Source organism: Oryzias latipes, chromosome 10, assembly GCF_002234675.1.
Source record: "Oryzias latipes chromosome 10, ASM223467v1".
In the NCBI taxonomy this organism is placed as follows: Eukaryota; Metazoa; Chordata; class Actinopteri; order Beloniformes; family Adrianichthyidae; genus Oryzias; species Oryzias latipes.
In genome coordinates, this window is record NC_019868.2 from 14,815,683 (window position 1) to 14,831,070 (window position 15,388).

The 15,388-nt window shown below is 42.3% G+C and overlaps 1 protein-coding gene across 10 annotated transcripts in view; it reads right to left on the minus strand.

Moving 5' to 3' along the window:
• Window positions 1-15,257, minus strand: part of LOC101169865 (protocadherin gamma-C5) — a 62,459-nt gene extending 47,202 nt beyond the window's left edge. Inside the window, exon 1 of one of the 10 annotated variants that reach the window (XM_023959136.1) lies at window positions 12,739-15,257. In XM_023959136.1, the coding sequence (XP_023814904.1) occupies window positions 12,739-15,207 (2,469 nt within the window). In that variant the 5' untranslated portion in view covers window positions 15,208-15,257. Of the gene's footprint in view, window positions 1-3,463; window positions 5,989-6,540; window positions 9,112-9,470; window positions 11,989-12,738 lie in introns of those variants that run through there. The other 9 variants (XM_023959141.1, XM_023959144.1, XM_023959147.1 and 6 more) reach the window with 9 other exon arrangements.
• Window positions 15,258-15,388: the final 131 nt, after the last annotated feature.

The window sequence follows — 15,388 nt, forward strand, 5'->3', positions numbered from 1 at the left end:
AAATGGATGCAATGACAGATTTTAAACAAATTCTACAATGCACAGATACTGTATTATTAGGTTTAAGGACATATTGGCAAATAGTAACAAAAAGGTATAGGTATCACACAAAATACTGGAGTGCTGAACAAATTCACTGGCGGGATAATAACAGCAGGGGGCATCAAGGCGATGCCCTAAGTCATTTGCATGCTTTTTTTGCACCGTGCCCTTTGTTTATCACAGATGAGTACAGATCAAATTGATTCTTGTTAACAAATCCTAGAATAATCATCTACTTAGTATGACAAAATACTTGCTGAGTGCATAACTGAACATATAACAACCTTCTTTAGACACACAGCAGTGATGGATGGCCTTCTATTTGCCTCTTAGTTTAGGGGGGGGGGTACTTAAAAACATACAAGATATAAGCAAGTAAGAAATCAACACATTTATTGAAAACTATTTGTTTTAAATAAAATAAAGGGCAATAAACCAAGCAGAACAGAAAAAAACAGGAATATCACCGTCAGCTGACCCCCCCTCCCCCTCCTTTGCCATCACCAGACACCACAGTTTTAGGGTTTGCACCACTTTTGTTTAAAGCAAGGGGGGTTCCTGTCCCCTTTTCATCAACCTGTGCACAGTTCTGTCCCACATTGGAGTCTGCTTGTGCTGTTGAGCCCCCGTAACTCGGTCAAGAAATGGTACAGTCCAGCCCGTGAGTCAGCTTGTTGCTATGCAACTACATCCCACCTCCCGTGTTTGCATCCCACCCTGGATCCTGACAGCTTTTCAAGGAGAATGAAAACAAAAGCCAAATAAAAATGCTATTTTACAAATAATTAAATATATTTGAATGTCAAAATAAACTACAAGCATTCATAGTCCCAAATTTATTCCCTGCAGATTTGGTCTTTGCAGATTTCTAAAAATAATACAAATGGCGTATCTTTTCTTTGCACAAAGAATGTGCTTTTATAAGAGATAAAAAACCTTTTTGACTTAAATGTATTTTTATAGACAGAATAACATGTCCTTCATCAAGCAATCTTCCTCTTTCTCTGTCTTTTTCTTCCTCTGCAAAGTGGTGCAGCTGCAGAGGGGGAGGGGAGGAATACACAGAATGAGATCAGGAGAAGAGAGGGCTGTTGGAAACCAGGTCTGACTGCATGAGAGTTGCCATTTTACCTCATCCTCTTTTTAGCCAAAACTGATGAAAACTAATGGATATAAAGCAATAGTTAAAATGCATATTCAGACTAATATTTTTTTTTGCCAAAAAAATGAAAACAAAATGAATAGATTATGTATCAAAAACAATGTAACATAATGAGGCAAAGATGCTTGTGATGCAGATCAAAATACTTTAAAAGTCCTGTCGCCAATCCAGATGACATAAATAATTTTGAGCTGAGTCATTTACCAGCAGTTCCGATTTTATAAACAGGTTTTGAGAATTCAGTATGATTTACTTCATCATCTGAAACACCAGCTCACAAACAACATTAGAGAAAAAAAACACTAATGATGAAGTAAACTTAACTCAAGCACCAAAGTAAGATTGAAGCTCATCTAGCAAAAAATCACCCTTATATGTTGTACAATTTGAAAAAGCAAGGATCTCAACAGGCATGTCCAGAAACATCAATGAGATGCTGCCACACTTACTGTGTACATACAGAACTGTCTATTTAAAAATCATTTCTCATAAAAAAACATTTAAACCACATTTAAACTCAGAGGATATTTAGTTAGGATTTGTGATATGTATAAGCAAACACTGACACTCTTTTGTTAAGTTATCTGTAACAAACTCAATGCTTAATGTCCTAGCTCACAGGGTCACACACCCCAAAACCACAACAAAATTCAAACCACAAGAACCAGGAAGATCTATCTGCTTTGTAGCATGATGTGCAGATTGAAAGAATAAGGTTTGTCTCACAATGTTTAAGTATCAGTGTTGTTGTTTTGTATAGAAGGATGAAGTTTTCAACAGTTTAAAAAGATGTTTCAGACCATCTCAACCCATTTGGAGACTTCACTAAAAGGAATTTTTGGCATTGAGTAAATAACATCACTGCAGCAAATCTGAGAAAATGTGGCTTCATGTCTCAAACAGAGAAGAAACAGGTAAAGCCTACACAGATTGTTTTCATAGACACTGCTTTCAGTAGATGGGGTAACTTTTGTTTAGTGGTTTGTGACACTTTTGCTATTATATGCGTTCTCCTTTGAACATCATGGCAGAGAGATGTGTATGTCTCCATTAAAGATGAAAAGCATGCAGTATTTAAGTGAAAAACAAAGTGATCAATAGGAGAAAAGTAGTCCAAACAGCCCTGGGTATTTTTATAGTGTTAAAATAAGAAATTGATATGCAAAAATAACAGCAACAACAGGAAAGATAGAAAACATAAAGTTTTAAAACAATAATCACTATAAAGCCTTAGTCATATGACTAAGCCATCATAATCTAAAACAGATAATTTTACACATTTTAGATTTAGATATTTGCTGTTCACTTTGAATTTCTGCTCAAAATGTAGCCTAAGTAATGTCATGCTGCTTATTTCTCAAAACACTGATCTCACTTTGCTCCTCCGTTGTGTTCATCTTCTATTTCTTTATATTTTATCGAGACACAAGTCATTAAATTAACACTGCAGGTAGAAGATAATGCCATATCTCTTCTGTAACTCCCCACAACACTTCCACATTGTCAATCTGTTTAAAAAGACAAAGAGAGCCGAGGATCAAGATGGCTGCTGAGCATCACTGACACAAATGCAGCACTGGGAGGATGAGATTGTGCCGGCTACCACGTGGTATCACCCATCCCCCACTGCTTCCCTCCTCTCCATCACAGCTCTGGCTGTGGCTCGCTTCACAGAATCTACAGTCACTGTTGACAGCACTCTCCTCCCGTTCACATCTGAAGCTTTCCACCAAAGAAATACACATATACACGTAGAATATATATATACATATATACATATATATGTATGTATGTAGGTATGTTTATAAGGATTTTTATGCTTCTCTATCATTGCTATGTCTGCAGCTCAGTGTAAGCTATGCTGCATGTTGCTGTGATGTAAACTAGGTCACTGAAACAGCAGCAGTGTGTGACTGTGATCTGCAGAAAAGCCTTAGCAGGAATTAACTACATGTTTAACCTCTTAAAATAAAGTAGAAGGTTTACTTTAAGAATGTTTATTTATTATGTATTTATCATATTTTGGAAATATATATTTTGGAAATATATATTTTATATATATTTCCAAATATATATATTTTGGAAATATAAATATGGCGATTTTGTTTTTATTTCCTGGTTTTATTATTTGATTATAATTGTTATTATTAAATATCTCCACAAGAAAAAAACTCTGTCTTTCAAAGTCAAATGTGTAGCTACAGTACACTGATGCTGGAGAAAGTGCAACAGAACTTACAGGGAGGCTGCGAGTCTCACCTCTGAGAGCAAAATCTCCGAATCTGTTCTTTGTTTCGGCACCGTCCTGGTACCACTGTGGTCAGCAGTCAGAGTGTTTTGACTGAAGGGTCGTGAGCTTTTCACGTCACTCATCCGAGAGTCAGTAGTTCCGTAAACGTCGTAACTTAAAGCCTGCTTTAACGTACCAGTAACCCCAGCGTCTGCGTAAAGGGGCGGGTAATATGGAATGACAGGAAGATTCCCAGTGCATTTGGAAAACATGCGCTCCTGTCTCCATCTGTAGATTTTGACGGAGATGATGACCACTAAACACGTGATGAAGAGGAAAGAAACCACAGCCAGAGCCAGCACTAAGTAAAAAGTCAGGTTGTCATTGTAATCCTTGTCGTGTGGAAAGTCAGTGAACTCCGACAGCACTTCAGGGAAGCTGTCCGCCACCGCCACGTTCACAATGACTGTAGCTGAACGAGAGGGCTGTCCGTTGTCCTCCACGATCACAGTCAGTCTTTGTTTGAGCAAATCTTTCTCCGTCACTTGGCGGACAGTTCGGATTTCTCCATTCTGTGAGCCCACTTCAAACAGCGCCCTGTCTGTGGCTTTCTGCAGTTTATAGGAGAGCCAGGCATTCTGTCCAGAGTCCACATCAACAGCCACCACTTTAGTCACCAGGTAGCCCACATCAGCTGAACGAGGCACCATTTCAGCCACCACAGAGCCAGCAGTCTGGACCGGATACAGAACCTGAGGCGGGTTATCGTTCTGATCCTGGATCTGGATTTTCACTGTCACGTTGCTGCTGAGTGGAGGAGAGCCTCCGTCCTGCGCTTTGACGCAGATGTGGAACTCTTTTGTTTGCTCATAGTCGAAGGAGCGCACAGCAACTACCTCTCCGCTCTCCGCATTCACTGAAAAATACGCTGAAGCTGGCATTCCGTTAATGTTAGCATCCTCAAGAAAGTACGAAACCCGCGCATTGTTGCCATAATCTGCGTCCTGCGCTTTAACCGAAAGCACAGAAGTGCCAGGCGAATTATTTTCAGGAATAAATGCAGACAATGAATTCTGTGAGAAAACAGGCGCGTTGTCATTGACATCCGATATAATTAAGCGAACCGTCTTGTTTGTGGAAAATGACGGGGATCCCTCATCCATGGCAGTTATTGTAATATTATATGCAGGCACCGTTTCACGGTCCAAAACGTCGTCAGATATCAGGCTGTAAAAGTTAGTCGACGAAGTCTTGATTTTAAAAGGTAAATGGGGGCTAATAAAACACCGAACGTGTCCATTTTTACCCGAATCTAAGTCTTTGATGTTGATCATTGCTATAACGGTGTTTAAAGCCGAGTCCTCAGGAATTGGATTGGAGAGGGAAATTATATTGATGACGGGCGCATTGTCATTCTCGTCGGTTACCTCAATTTGCACCTTACTTGTGTCTGTCAGTCCCCCTTTGTCAGAAACTTCAATATTTATTTCATGCTGCTTAGTTTTTTCATAATCTAAAACCCCGGAGACGGTGATTTCTCCCGTGTGGGGATTCATGTTAAACAGCAAAGCTGCGCCATCGGTGTGGTGCGAAAATGAAAACGTCATTTCTCCATTCGCTCCCTTGTCTTTATCAGTAGCACTGACTTTTACAATCGCAGTACCTTTTAATGCATTTTCAGGAACTACAACCCTGTAAACGGACTGACTGAATACTGGCGCATTGTCGTTTGCATCCAAAACCTCCACTTTTATTTTGACAGAGCCGGATTTCTGAGGATTGCCGCCGTCGAAGGCTGTAAGAGTTAATTTATGCTCCTCTTGTTTTTCTCTATCGAGGGAAGTGTGAAGAACCATTTCGATGTACTTTGTTCCATCAGAGCGAGACACAGTATTTAGTTTAAAGTGATCAGAAGGGCTGAGTTTATATGTCTGAACTGCGTTTTGAGCCACATCTGGATCTCTGGCGCTTTCCAGAGAATATCGAGCTCCTGGCAAAGCAGACTCGCTTACCTGGAAATTGTATTCCCTTTCTGAAAAAATAGGAACATTATCATTAATGTCTGTAATCTCGACGTCTATTCTGTGGAGCTCCATTGGATTTTCAAGAATTATTTGGAAATGAAGAGAGCAGGGAGACAGTTGCTGGCAGAGCTCCTCTCTGTCTATTTTTTTAGCCACCACCAAGGTTCCTTTTTCTACATTTAGACCGACGTACTCACTGCCGTCTTCAGTAAAAATTCTTGCTCGACCAGATCGGAGACGTTTTAAATCCAAGCCTAGATCCCTAATGACGTTCCCGACAACCGAGCCTGTAGCCATCTCTTCGGGTATTGAATATCGGATTTGAGCGACAGCCATTTGCACAAAGACGAACGAGAGAAGAAGCGGCCACGATGAAAACATGGTTTGGCCAGTATAGAAAATCCAAACCAACGTTGGAACGCGATCAAAAAGAATTTAAGGGAATTAAATTCGAATGTGTGTTGAATATCCGACTGAAACGCAATCCCGAGTTCAGGACTGCGGGCTGGGCAGCCGTCTTTGTCAGGCAAAATGTGATTGAAAAAATAGAGGGGAGGTGTTCAGATAGCATAGCCTTATTCTTAACACTAACCAACAGCGGCACTTAGAGACTTAAAAATAAACTGCAAAACTAAAATGGACTCACTGTTAAAATTAAAAACGCCATGAGAAAATAGAAAGAAAGATGGATGTTTGCATTTCATGGGATTAAGTTTTTTCATACCTGATTTTCTTGAAGTTTCTCTCCACTGACAAGATATTAAAAAATAGATCTATTTTGAGTTCGATTTTCTTTTCATTTTCATCCTAGGTTGTAAAATGTTACTTCATATAATAAAATAATTTAAAAAAACTAAAACTGTATTATTTTTACTGTAATATATTCAAATTTTATTTAGAAACATAACTGAAAGTTCGACAAATTTAAATCAAACCCTTGTAGTGAAATTTTACATTAAAATTGATTTACAGGGTCTCAGCGTTGTCCATGGTGCTGACTTACTATCATTGAAAAGGATAGGAATACAAATTAAAGGCACAGCAAAATATATAAAGTTGAACTCAAATGTAAGATAACACACCTCCAAAGGAGAATCTGGTTCATCCAGGATGCTCTTCTCACTCTGCAGCCTCTGCATGGTTCCTGTAGAACTGGGGTCCATTATCAGCACGTTCTGACTCCCAGCTCTGCCGAACTTACAGTCACTCTTTCTGGAGTCAGTGGTCCTGCACACCTCGTAATTGTACGTGTGTGGCAGAGTCCCTGTACCCAAAGTGTCTGAGTAACGTGGAGGATAATATGGAATCACTGGGAGGCTGGAGTGGTACAAGATGCGAGACTGTCTCCATCTGTAGATTTTGACGGAGATGATGACCACTAAACACGTGATGAAGAGGAAAGAAACCACAGCCAGAGCCAGCACTAAGTAAAAAGTCAGGTTGTCATTGTAATCCTTGTCGTGTGGAAAGTCAGTGAACTCCGACAGCACTTCAGGGAAGCTGTCCGCCACCGCCACGTTCACAATGACTGTAGCTGAACGAGAGGGCTGCCCGTTGTCCTCCACGATCACAGTCAGTCTTTGTTTGAGCAAATCTTTCTCCGTCACTTGGCGGACAGTTCGGATTTCTCCATTCTGTGAGCCCACTTCAAACAGCGCCCTGTCTGTGGCTTTCTGCAGTTTATAGGAGAGCCAGGCATTCTGTCCAGAGTCCACATCAACAGCCACCACTTTAGTCACCAGGTAGCCCACATCAGCTGAACGAGGCACCATTTCAGCCACCACAGAGCCAGCAGTCTGGACCGGATACAGAACCTGAGGGGGGTTATCGTTCTGGTCCTGGATCTGGATTTTCACTGTCACGTTGCTGCTGAGTGGAGGAGAGCCTCCGTCCTGCGCTTTGACGCAGAAGCGGAAGTCTTTGATCTGCTCGTAGTCAAAAGAGCGCACTGCGTGGATGACTCCACTGTCAGCACTGACGGACACATATGAGGAGACTGGCACTCCGTTCACAGAGGAGTCCTCCAGTATGTAAGAAACACGCGCATTCTGCTTCCAGTCAGCGTCTGTGGCTTTCACGGTGAAAATAGACACACCTGGTGTGTTGTTTTCTACAATGTAGGCCTCATATGAGCTCCTCTCAAAGACAGGTGCATTGTCATTCACATCAGAGATCTGTAAGGTGAGAGTGACGCTGCTGGAGAGGGAGGGGACTCCTTCATCAGAGCAGGTCACTGTGATGTTATACTGTGACGCTGTTTCTCTGTCTAATTCACTGTCTGTCATCAGACTATAAAAATCTCCCGTAGAAGACTTCATCACAAAAGGAATATCATTATTAATAGCACACTGGATCTTTCCGTTTTCTTCCGAATCAGCATCCTCCACATTTATCATAGTAACAACGGTCCCAAGTTTAGCATTCTCTGAAATAATGTTTGACTTTGACATAATATGAATGTTTGGTTTATTATCATTCATGTCAATGACGTCAATCAGCACTTTACAAGAATCAGCCAATCCCCCATCATCACTTGCTCGCATGTTTATTTGAAACGATCGAGCTCGTTCATAGTCAACATTTCCCGTAAGCCTTATTTCACCGCTGTCACTGTTTATTTCGAATAAACCACGCGCATTGTCCAACACACTGGAAAAAGAGTAGGCTATCTTCCCGTTAGATCCCTCGTCTGAGTCTGTAGCAGTCACTGTTGTTACAACAGTTCCTGCGGGGGAATTTTCTTTAATTGCAGCTTTATAAATTGGCTGTAAAAACACAGGAGCGTTGTCATTGGCATCTAACACATAAATTGTTATCAGCATTGTCCCCGTCATCTGCGGCTCTCCTCCATCTACCGCCGTCAGAACCAAAGACAGCTGCTCGTATTTTTCTCTGTCAAGCGGTTTCTCTAAAACCATTTCAAGATTTTTTGTTCCGTCTGATTGATCATTAAATCTGACCAAAAAATTCTCAGTAGGTTCCAGTTTATAGGATAACAGACAATTCACTCCTACATCAAGATCAACAGCGCGATCTAAAATAAAATTTGCTCCTCGGACGGTGGACTCGTGAATTTTAAATTTGATCTCTTTCTTTTCAAAGGAAGGAGGGTTATCATTTATATCTGTTATCTCTACAGTTACACTGTAGAATTCCATAGGATTTTCTAAGATTATCTGAAAATGCAGAGCACAGGGTGTCGTTTGAACACAAAGCGCCTCCCTGTCTATCTTATTCTTGATGACGAGGACTCCTCTTTCTTTGTTCAGCTCAACATATTCGTCACTATCTCGTGTAAAAACCCGAGCATTTCCCGACTTAATTCTTTTTACATCTATCCCAAAATCTTTAGCAACGTTACCGATCACAGAACCTTTAGGCATTTCCTCCGGAATGGTGTAGCTGAGCTGTCCGAGGACCGAACTGAAGGAGAGGACGAAGAAAAACAGCAGTCCGTGCCCCTTCATTGTTCTATGCGAGGCTTTTTCAAATGAGAAAAAATACGGATATTTTCCAGTTATTTATATTCCACAATCCACGCATCAACTGTGGTAAGAGTAAACAAGTTTAGATAAAAATAAAGTGCTTTAAAATCCCGAGTTTCGAGTTCCAGACATTGCGGTTTTCCTGTGCGTCTTCCATGATCTAAACTAAAAGCATGAAGGGAGCTACAAGACTTGTTGGTACGTTTGAAATAAACTGGCCAACAGCGGCACTCAGAGCTCATGAGGTAGAAGTGTAAATGGTTATAAAAGAAAGGCTATTACAATCTGAACGAAAATTAAGATATTTTTATCATTTAAATACAGTAGAAGTCATTCAAAATAATATAGCCCGAAGTCTGCAAAGAAAAAAAAATACAAGTTTAGTAAAGTTTGCGCTTAAGACCACATGTAAAAGATAAAACATATTGTTTTGTTATCTGAATAAAATTGGGAGAAAAGAGAGAGAAGTGGCTGCGGTCACTGTTCGTGGTGCTGAAAGTAAGAATTAAAAAGGTTTACATTCTAACCTCCAGAGGAGAATCTGGTTCATCCAGGATGCTCTTCTCACTCTGCAGCCTCTGCATGGTTCCTGTAGAACTGGGGTCCATTATCAGCACGTTCTGACTCCCAGCTCTGCCGAACTTACAGTCACTCTTTCTGGAGTCAGTGGTCCTGCACACCTCGTAATTGTACGTGTGTGGCAGAGTCCCTGTGCCCAAAGTGTCTGAGTAACGTGGAGGAAAATATGGAATCACTGGGAGGCTGGAGTGGTACAGGATGCGAGACTGTCTCCATCTGTAGATTTTGACGGAGATGATGACCACTAAACACGTGATGAAGAGGAAAGAAACCACAGCCAGAGCCAGCACTAAGTAAAAAGTCAGGTTGTCATTGTAGTCCTTGTCGTGTGGAAAGTCAGTGAACTCTGACAGCACTTCAGGGAAGCTGTCCGCCACCGCCACGTTCACAATGACTGTAGCTGAACGAGAGGGCTGCCCGTTGTCCTCCACGATCACAGTCAGTCTTTGTTTGAGCAAATCTTTCTCCGTCACTTGGCGGACAGTTCTGATTTCTCCATTCTGTGAGCCCACTTCAAACAGCGCCCTGTCTGTGGCTTTCTGCAGTTTATAGGAGAGCCAGGCATTCTGTCCAGAGTCCACATCAACAGCCACCACTTTAGTCACCAGGTAGCCCACATCAGCTGAACGAGGCACCATTTCAGCCACCACAGAGCCAGCAGTCTGGACCGGATACAGAACCTGAGGCGGGTTATCGTTCTGGTCCTGGATCTGGATTTTCACTGTCACGTTGCTGCTGAGTGGAGGAGAGCCTCCGTCCTGCGCTTTGACGCAGAAGCGGAAGTCTTTGATCTGCTCGTAGTCAAAAGAGCGCACTGCGTGGATGACTCCACTGTCAGCACTGACGGACACATATGAGGAGACTGGCACTCCGTTCACAGAGGAGTCCTCCAGTATGTAAGAAACACGCGCATTCTGCTTCCAGTCAGCGTCTGTGGCTTTCACGGTGAAAATAGACACACCTGGTGTGTTGTTTTCTACAATGTAGGCCTCATATGAGCTCATCTCAAAGACAGGTGCGTTGTCATTCACATCAGAGATCTGTAAGGTGAGAGTGACGCTGCTGGAGAGGGAGGGGACTCCTTCATCAGAGCAGGTCACTGTGATGTTATACTCTGATGCTGTTTCTCTGTCTAATTCACTGTCTGTTTGTAAACTAAAAAAGTTGTTTGATGTTAATTTTAAAATAAAAGGAATATTATCATTTATAAAACACTGAACTTTGCCATTGTCACCTGAATCTGGGTCTTGGATGTTAATCATTGTGACAACAGTTCCTGCACTTGCGCTCTCTGAAATAACCGTTGATTTAGACATTATTTTAATAGCCGGTTCGTTGTCATTAATGTCAGTAACATCAACAATGACTTTGCAGGAATCAGTGAGTCCACCATTGTCTCTGGCACGCACATTGATTTGAAAGTGTTTTTTCTTTTCATAATCTAAGCGGCCAATTAATCTAATTTCCCCGTTTTCCTCGTTAACTTCAAAAATTCGTCTGACGTCATCCAAAGCGTTTGTAAATGAGTATTCAATTTTGCCATTTAGTCCATGATCTGCATCTTCCGCTTTAACTGAGACTACAACTGAGTCTTTTAAGGCATTTTCGGCCACAGTTGCTTTGTATACCGGCTGCGTAAAAACAGGCGCATTGTCATTAACATCCAACACCGTTATCAGGATCTGCATTGTTCCTGACATTTGCGGCTCTCCTCCGTCTACAGCCGTCAGCACCAAGGGGATGAACTCGTTCCTTTCTCTGTCTAGGGCTTTTTGTAAAACCATCTCTACATTCTTTGATCCGTCAGCTTGGCTGCGCAATTTAAGGGAAAAATTATCGCTTGGCTTGAGAACATAACTCTGGACATGATTAATGCCTTCATCCAAATCAATGGCCCTTTCTAAATCGAATTTTGCCCCAACAACTGCAGATTCGCTTATTACAAATTTTATTTCGTTCTTTTCAAATGTAGGCGCATTGTCGTTAATATCTTTAATTTCTACTGTTACACTATAAAATTCCATAGGATTATCCAAAACGATCTGAAAATGCAGAGCGCATGGGGTCGTTTCACCGCACAGCACCTCTCTGTCTATCCTCTCTTTCAGAAGCAGGGCGCCTCGGTCCACATTCAGTTCGACGTAATTTCGGCTGTCTCCAGAATAAATGCGACCATTACCCGACTTCAGTCGTTTAACATCCAACCCTAAATCATGGGCAACGTTACCGATCAACGAGCCTGTTTGCATTTCCTCTGGAACCGTGTAGCTGACTTGACCGACGACGGAAGGGAGAAAAAGAACCGAAAAAAGCAGCAGCTCCTGCCGCTCTTCTCTCCGAAAAAACGTCGGCATGATTAAATAGATTCCAAAAGGCGTTGTGGATGATCAGGGATCGTAAAAACACAAAGTAAAAATCTTCAAAAAAATGAAAAAGAATAAATTACAGTTATCCTCCGTCAAAGATGTTCCCAAGTGAGACAAAGCGCGTGACGTTACCCCTTCTTATCCTGAAATGGAAAGGCGTTGTTACGTTTTCAGACGGCATTTGCACTGTGCAGACAACAGCGGCCCTTTGAGTTCAAAATAAAAAACTGCAGGAATACAAAGTGCTAAAGAGGAAAAAAGTAACTGGATTTCTTATGTAATTTCTATTTTAAAAGGATGACACTAGAGGAGAAACAAGTTTGGAAGCAATATATATTTTTACAGTAAGAAAAAACACAACATCAATTCATTCATTTCCTTCCGTTTGTCCCTTTCGGGGTCGCGGGGCTGCCGGAGCCTATCCCGGCCACTTATCGGCGAAGGCAAGGGACACCCTGGAGAGGTCACCAGTCTGTCGCAGCGTCACACTCACACACCCATGCACACTCACACCTACAAGTTGGAGTGACCAATTAACCTATGAAGCATGTTTTTGGACGGTGGGAGGAAGCAGGAGTTCCCGGAGAGAACCCACGCATGCATACTCCACACAGAAAGGTCCCCCATTGTTGTTCTGGTTCAGGTCCCTCAGCCAGGACTTGAACCAGGGGCCTTCTTGTTGTGAGGCTTGCGCTAACCACGGCGCAACCGTGCCATTTTAATCTTGTTTTTTTAAGTGTTCTGGATTTATAAAAAAAATGCACAAAGAAAAAATAGAATGTGCGTATTTACCAAACAAGCACAAACAAATGTGTAAAATCTTGAAAATTTAATTATGTAAAAATCTAACCTCCAGAGGGGTATCTGGTTCATCCAGGATGCTCTTCTCACTCTGCAGCCTCTGCATGGTTCCTGTAGAACTGGGGTCCATTATCAGCACGTTCTGACTCCCAGCTCTGCCAAACTTACAGTCACTCTTTCTGGAGTCAGTGGTTCTGCACACCTCGTAATTGTACGTGTGTGGCAGAGTCCCTGTACCCAAAGTGTCTGAGTAACGTGGAGGATAATATGGAATCACTGGGAGGCTGGAGTGGTACAGGATGCGAGACTGTCTCCATCTGTAGATTTTGACGGAGATGATGACCACTAAACACGTGATGAAGAGGAAAGACACCACAGCCAGCGCCAGCACTAAGTAAAAAGTCAGGTTGTCGTTGTAATCCTTGTCGTGTGGAAAGTCAGTGAACTCCGACAGCACTTCAGGGAAGCTGTCCGCCACCGCCACGTTCACAATGACTGTAGCTGAACGAGAGGGCTGCCCGTTGTCCTCCACGATCACAGTCAGTCTTTGTTTGAGCAAATCTTTCTCCGTCACTTGGCGGACAGTTCGGATTTCTCCATTCTGTGAGCCCACTTCAAACAGCGCCCTGTCTGTGGCTTTCTGCAGTTTATAGGAGAGCCAGGCATTCTGTCCAGAGTCCACATCAACAGCCACCACTTTAGTCACCAGGTAGCCCACATCAGCTGAACGAGGCACCATTTCAGCCACCACAGAGCCACCAGTCTGGACCGGATACAGAACCTGAGGCGGGTTATCGTTCTGATCCTGGATCAGGATTTTCACTGTCACGTTGCTGCTGAGTGGAGGAGAGCCTCCGTCCTGCGCTTTGACGCAGAAGCGGAAGTCTTTGATCTGCTCGTAGTCAAAAGAGCGCACTGCGTGGATGACTCCACTGTCAGCACTGACGGACACATATGAGGAGACTGGCACTCCGTTCACAGAGGAGTCCTCCAGTAAGTAAGAAACACGCGCATTCTGCTTCCAGTCAGCGTCTGTGGCTTTCACGGTGAAAATAGACACACCTGGTGTGTTGTTTTCTACAATGTAGGCCTCATATGAGCTCCTCTCAAAGACAGGTGCGTTGTCATTCACATCAGAGATCTGTAAGGTGAGAGTGACGCTGCTGGAGAGGGAGGGGACTCCTTCATCAGAGCAGGTCACTGTGATGTTATACTCTGACGCTGTTTCTCTGTCTAATTCACTGTCTGTTTGTAAACTATGAAAATTATTTTCTGTAGATTTTAAAGAGAAAGGGATGTTTTCATCAATTTTGCAATTTACTTTACCGTTGTCGCCATGATCTATGTCTTGAGTATGAATTATAGTCACCACAGTGTGAGTTTTTACATCTTCTGATATAAAATTAATTTCAGACATTACATTTATTAAAGGATAGTTATCATTCACATCAGTGACGTCAACCGTTATTTTGCACGTGTCTGTTAATCCCCCACCATCACTCGCCCGTACATTTATTTGGTAATTACTTGACCTTTCATAGTCAATAGTTCCAGTAACTGATATTTCACCAGTTTGTTCATTTACCTGAAACAGGTTTCTGACATCATCAAGGGTATTTTTAATAGAGTAGGTTACTTTTCCGTTTAATCCCTCATCAGCATCGGATGCGTTGACTCTTGTCACTATTGTGCCTTTTGCGGAATTTTCTGGAACAGTTGCTTTATAAACTGTTTTAGTGAACGCAGGAGCATTATCATTTGCATCTAACACTGTAATTATAATTTGTGCCGTCCCAGACATGCGCGGCTCTCCACCATCCTCTGCCGTTAACACCAAAAGCAATTCTGCCTGTTTTTCTCGGTCAAGAAGTTGTTTTAAAATCATCTCGACACTCCTCGAGCCGTCCGCTTGACTGTTTATTTTTAAAGCAAAATTATCTTTTGGTTCAAGCAAGTAATTTTGCAGACCATTTACCCCAACGTCCAAGTCCACCGCTCCTTCTAAATCAAATTTTGATCCGATCACTGCAGACTCGCTAATTCTAAATCGAACATCACCTTTTTCAAACACCGGAGGGTTATCATTTATGTCAACGATTTCTACCATTATTCTGTAAAATTCAAGAGGTTTTTCTAAGATGATTTGGAAGTGCAGCGCGCACGGTATGGTCTGGCCACAGAGCGTCTCTCTGTCTATCCTTTCTTTGATCAGGAGGACTCCTCTTTCTCTATTTAGCCCAATATAGTCTTTACTGTCGCCGAAAAAGACACGAGCTTTACGCAGTTTAAGCTTCTCTACATCGAAGCCCAAGTCGTCTGCTATTCTTCCCACTACAGAACCCTCGGACATTTCCTCATTAATGGAGTAGCTGATCTGTCCGACTGCAGCACTGACAAAAAGGAGCGCTATGAGAAGCGAGGCTTGCCGTTCCATTGTTCTCCCCGGCGCAAAATGACAAAAAAGAAAATCCATAATTACTTGGTACAAAGTCGGTATCCGAGAAGAAATAAAAAACATGACCAGTCTCTGTTTGAAATACTCCAAAGTAATAATCCAAACAAGGGTGGGGTTCGTGTCTAAATCGACTCTGCGGTGTTCTACAGCAAGCACCCGTCTTTCTGTTAAAGATGGGGGCACAACATTTAGTAAAGCATAGCGGTTGCATGCTGGATTACAGCGTCCCTGTGAGTACAAAATG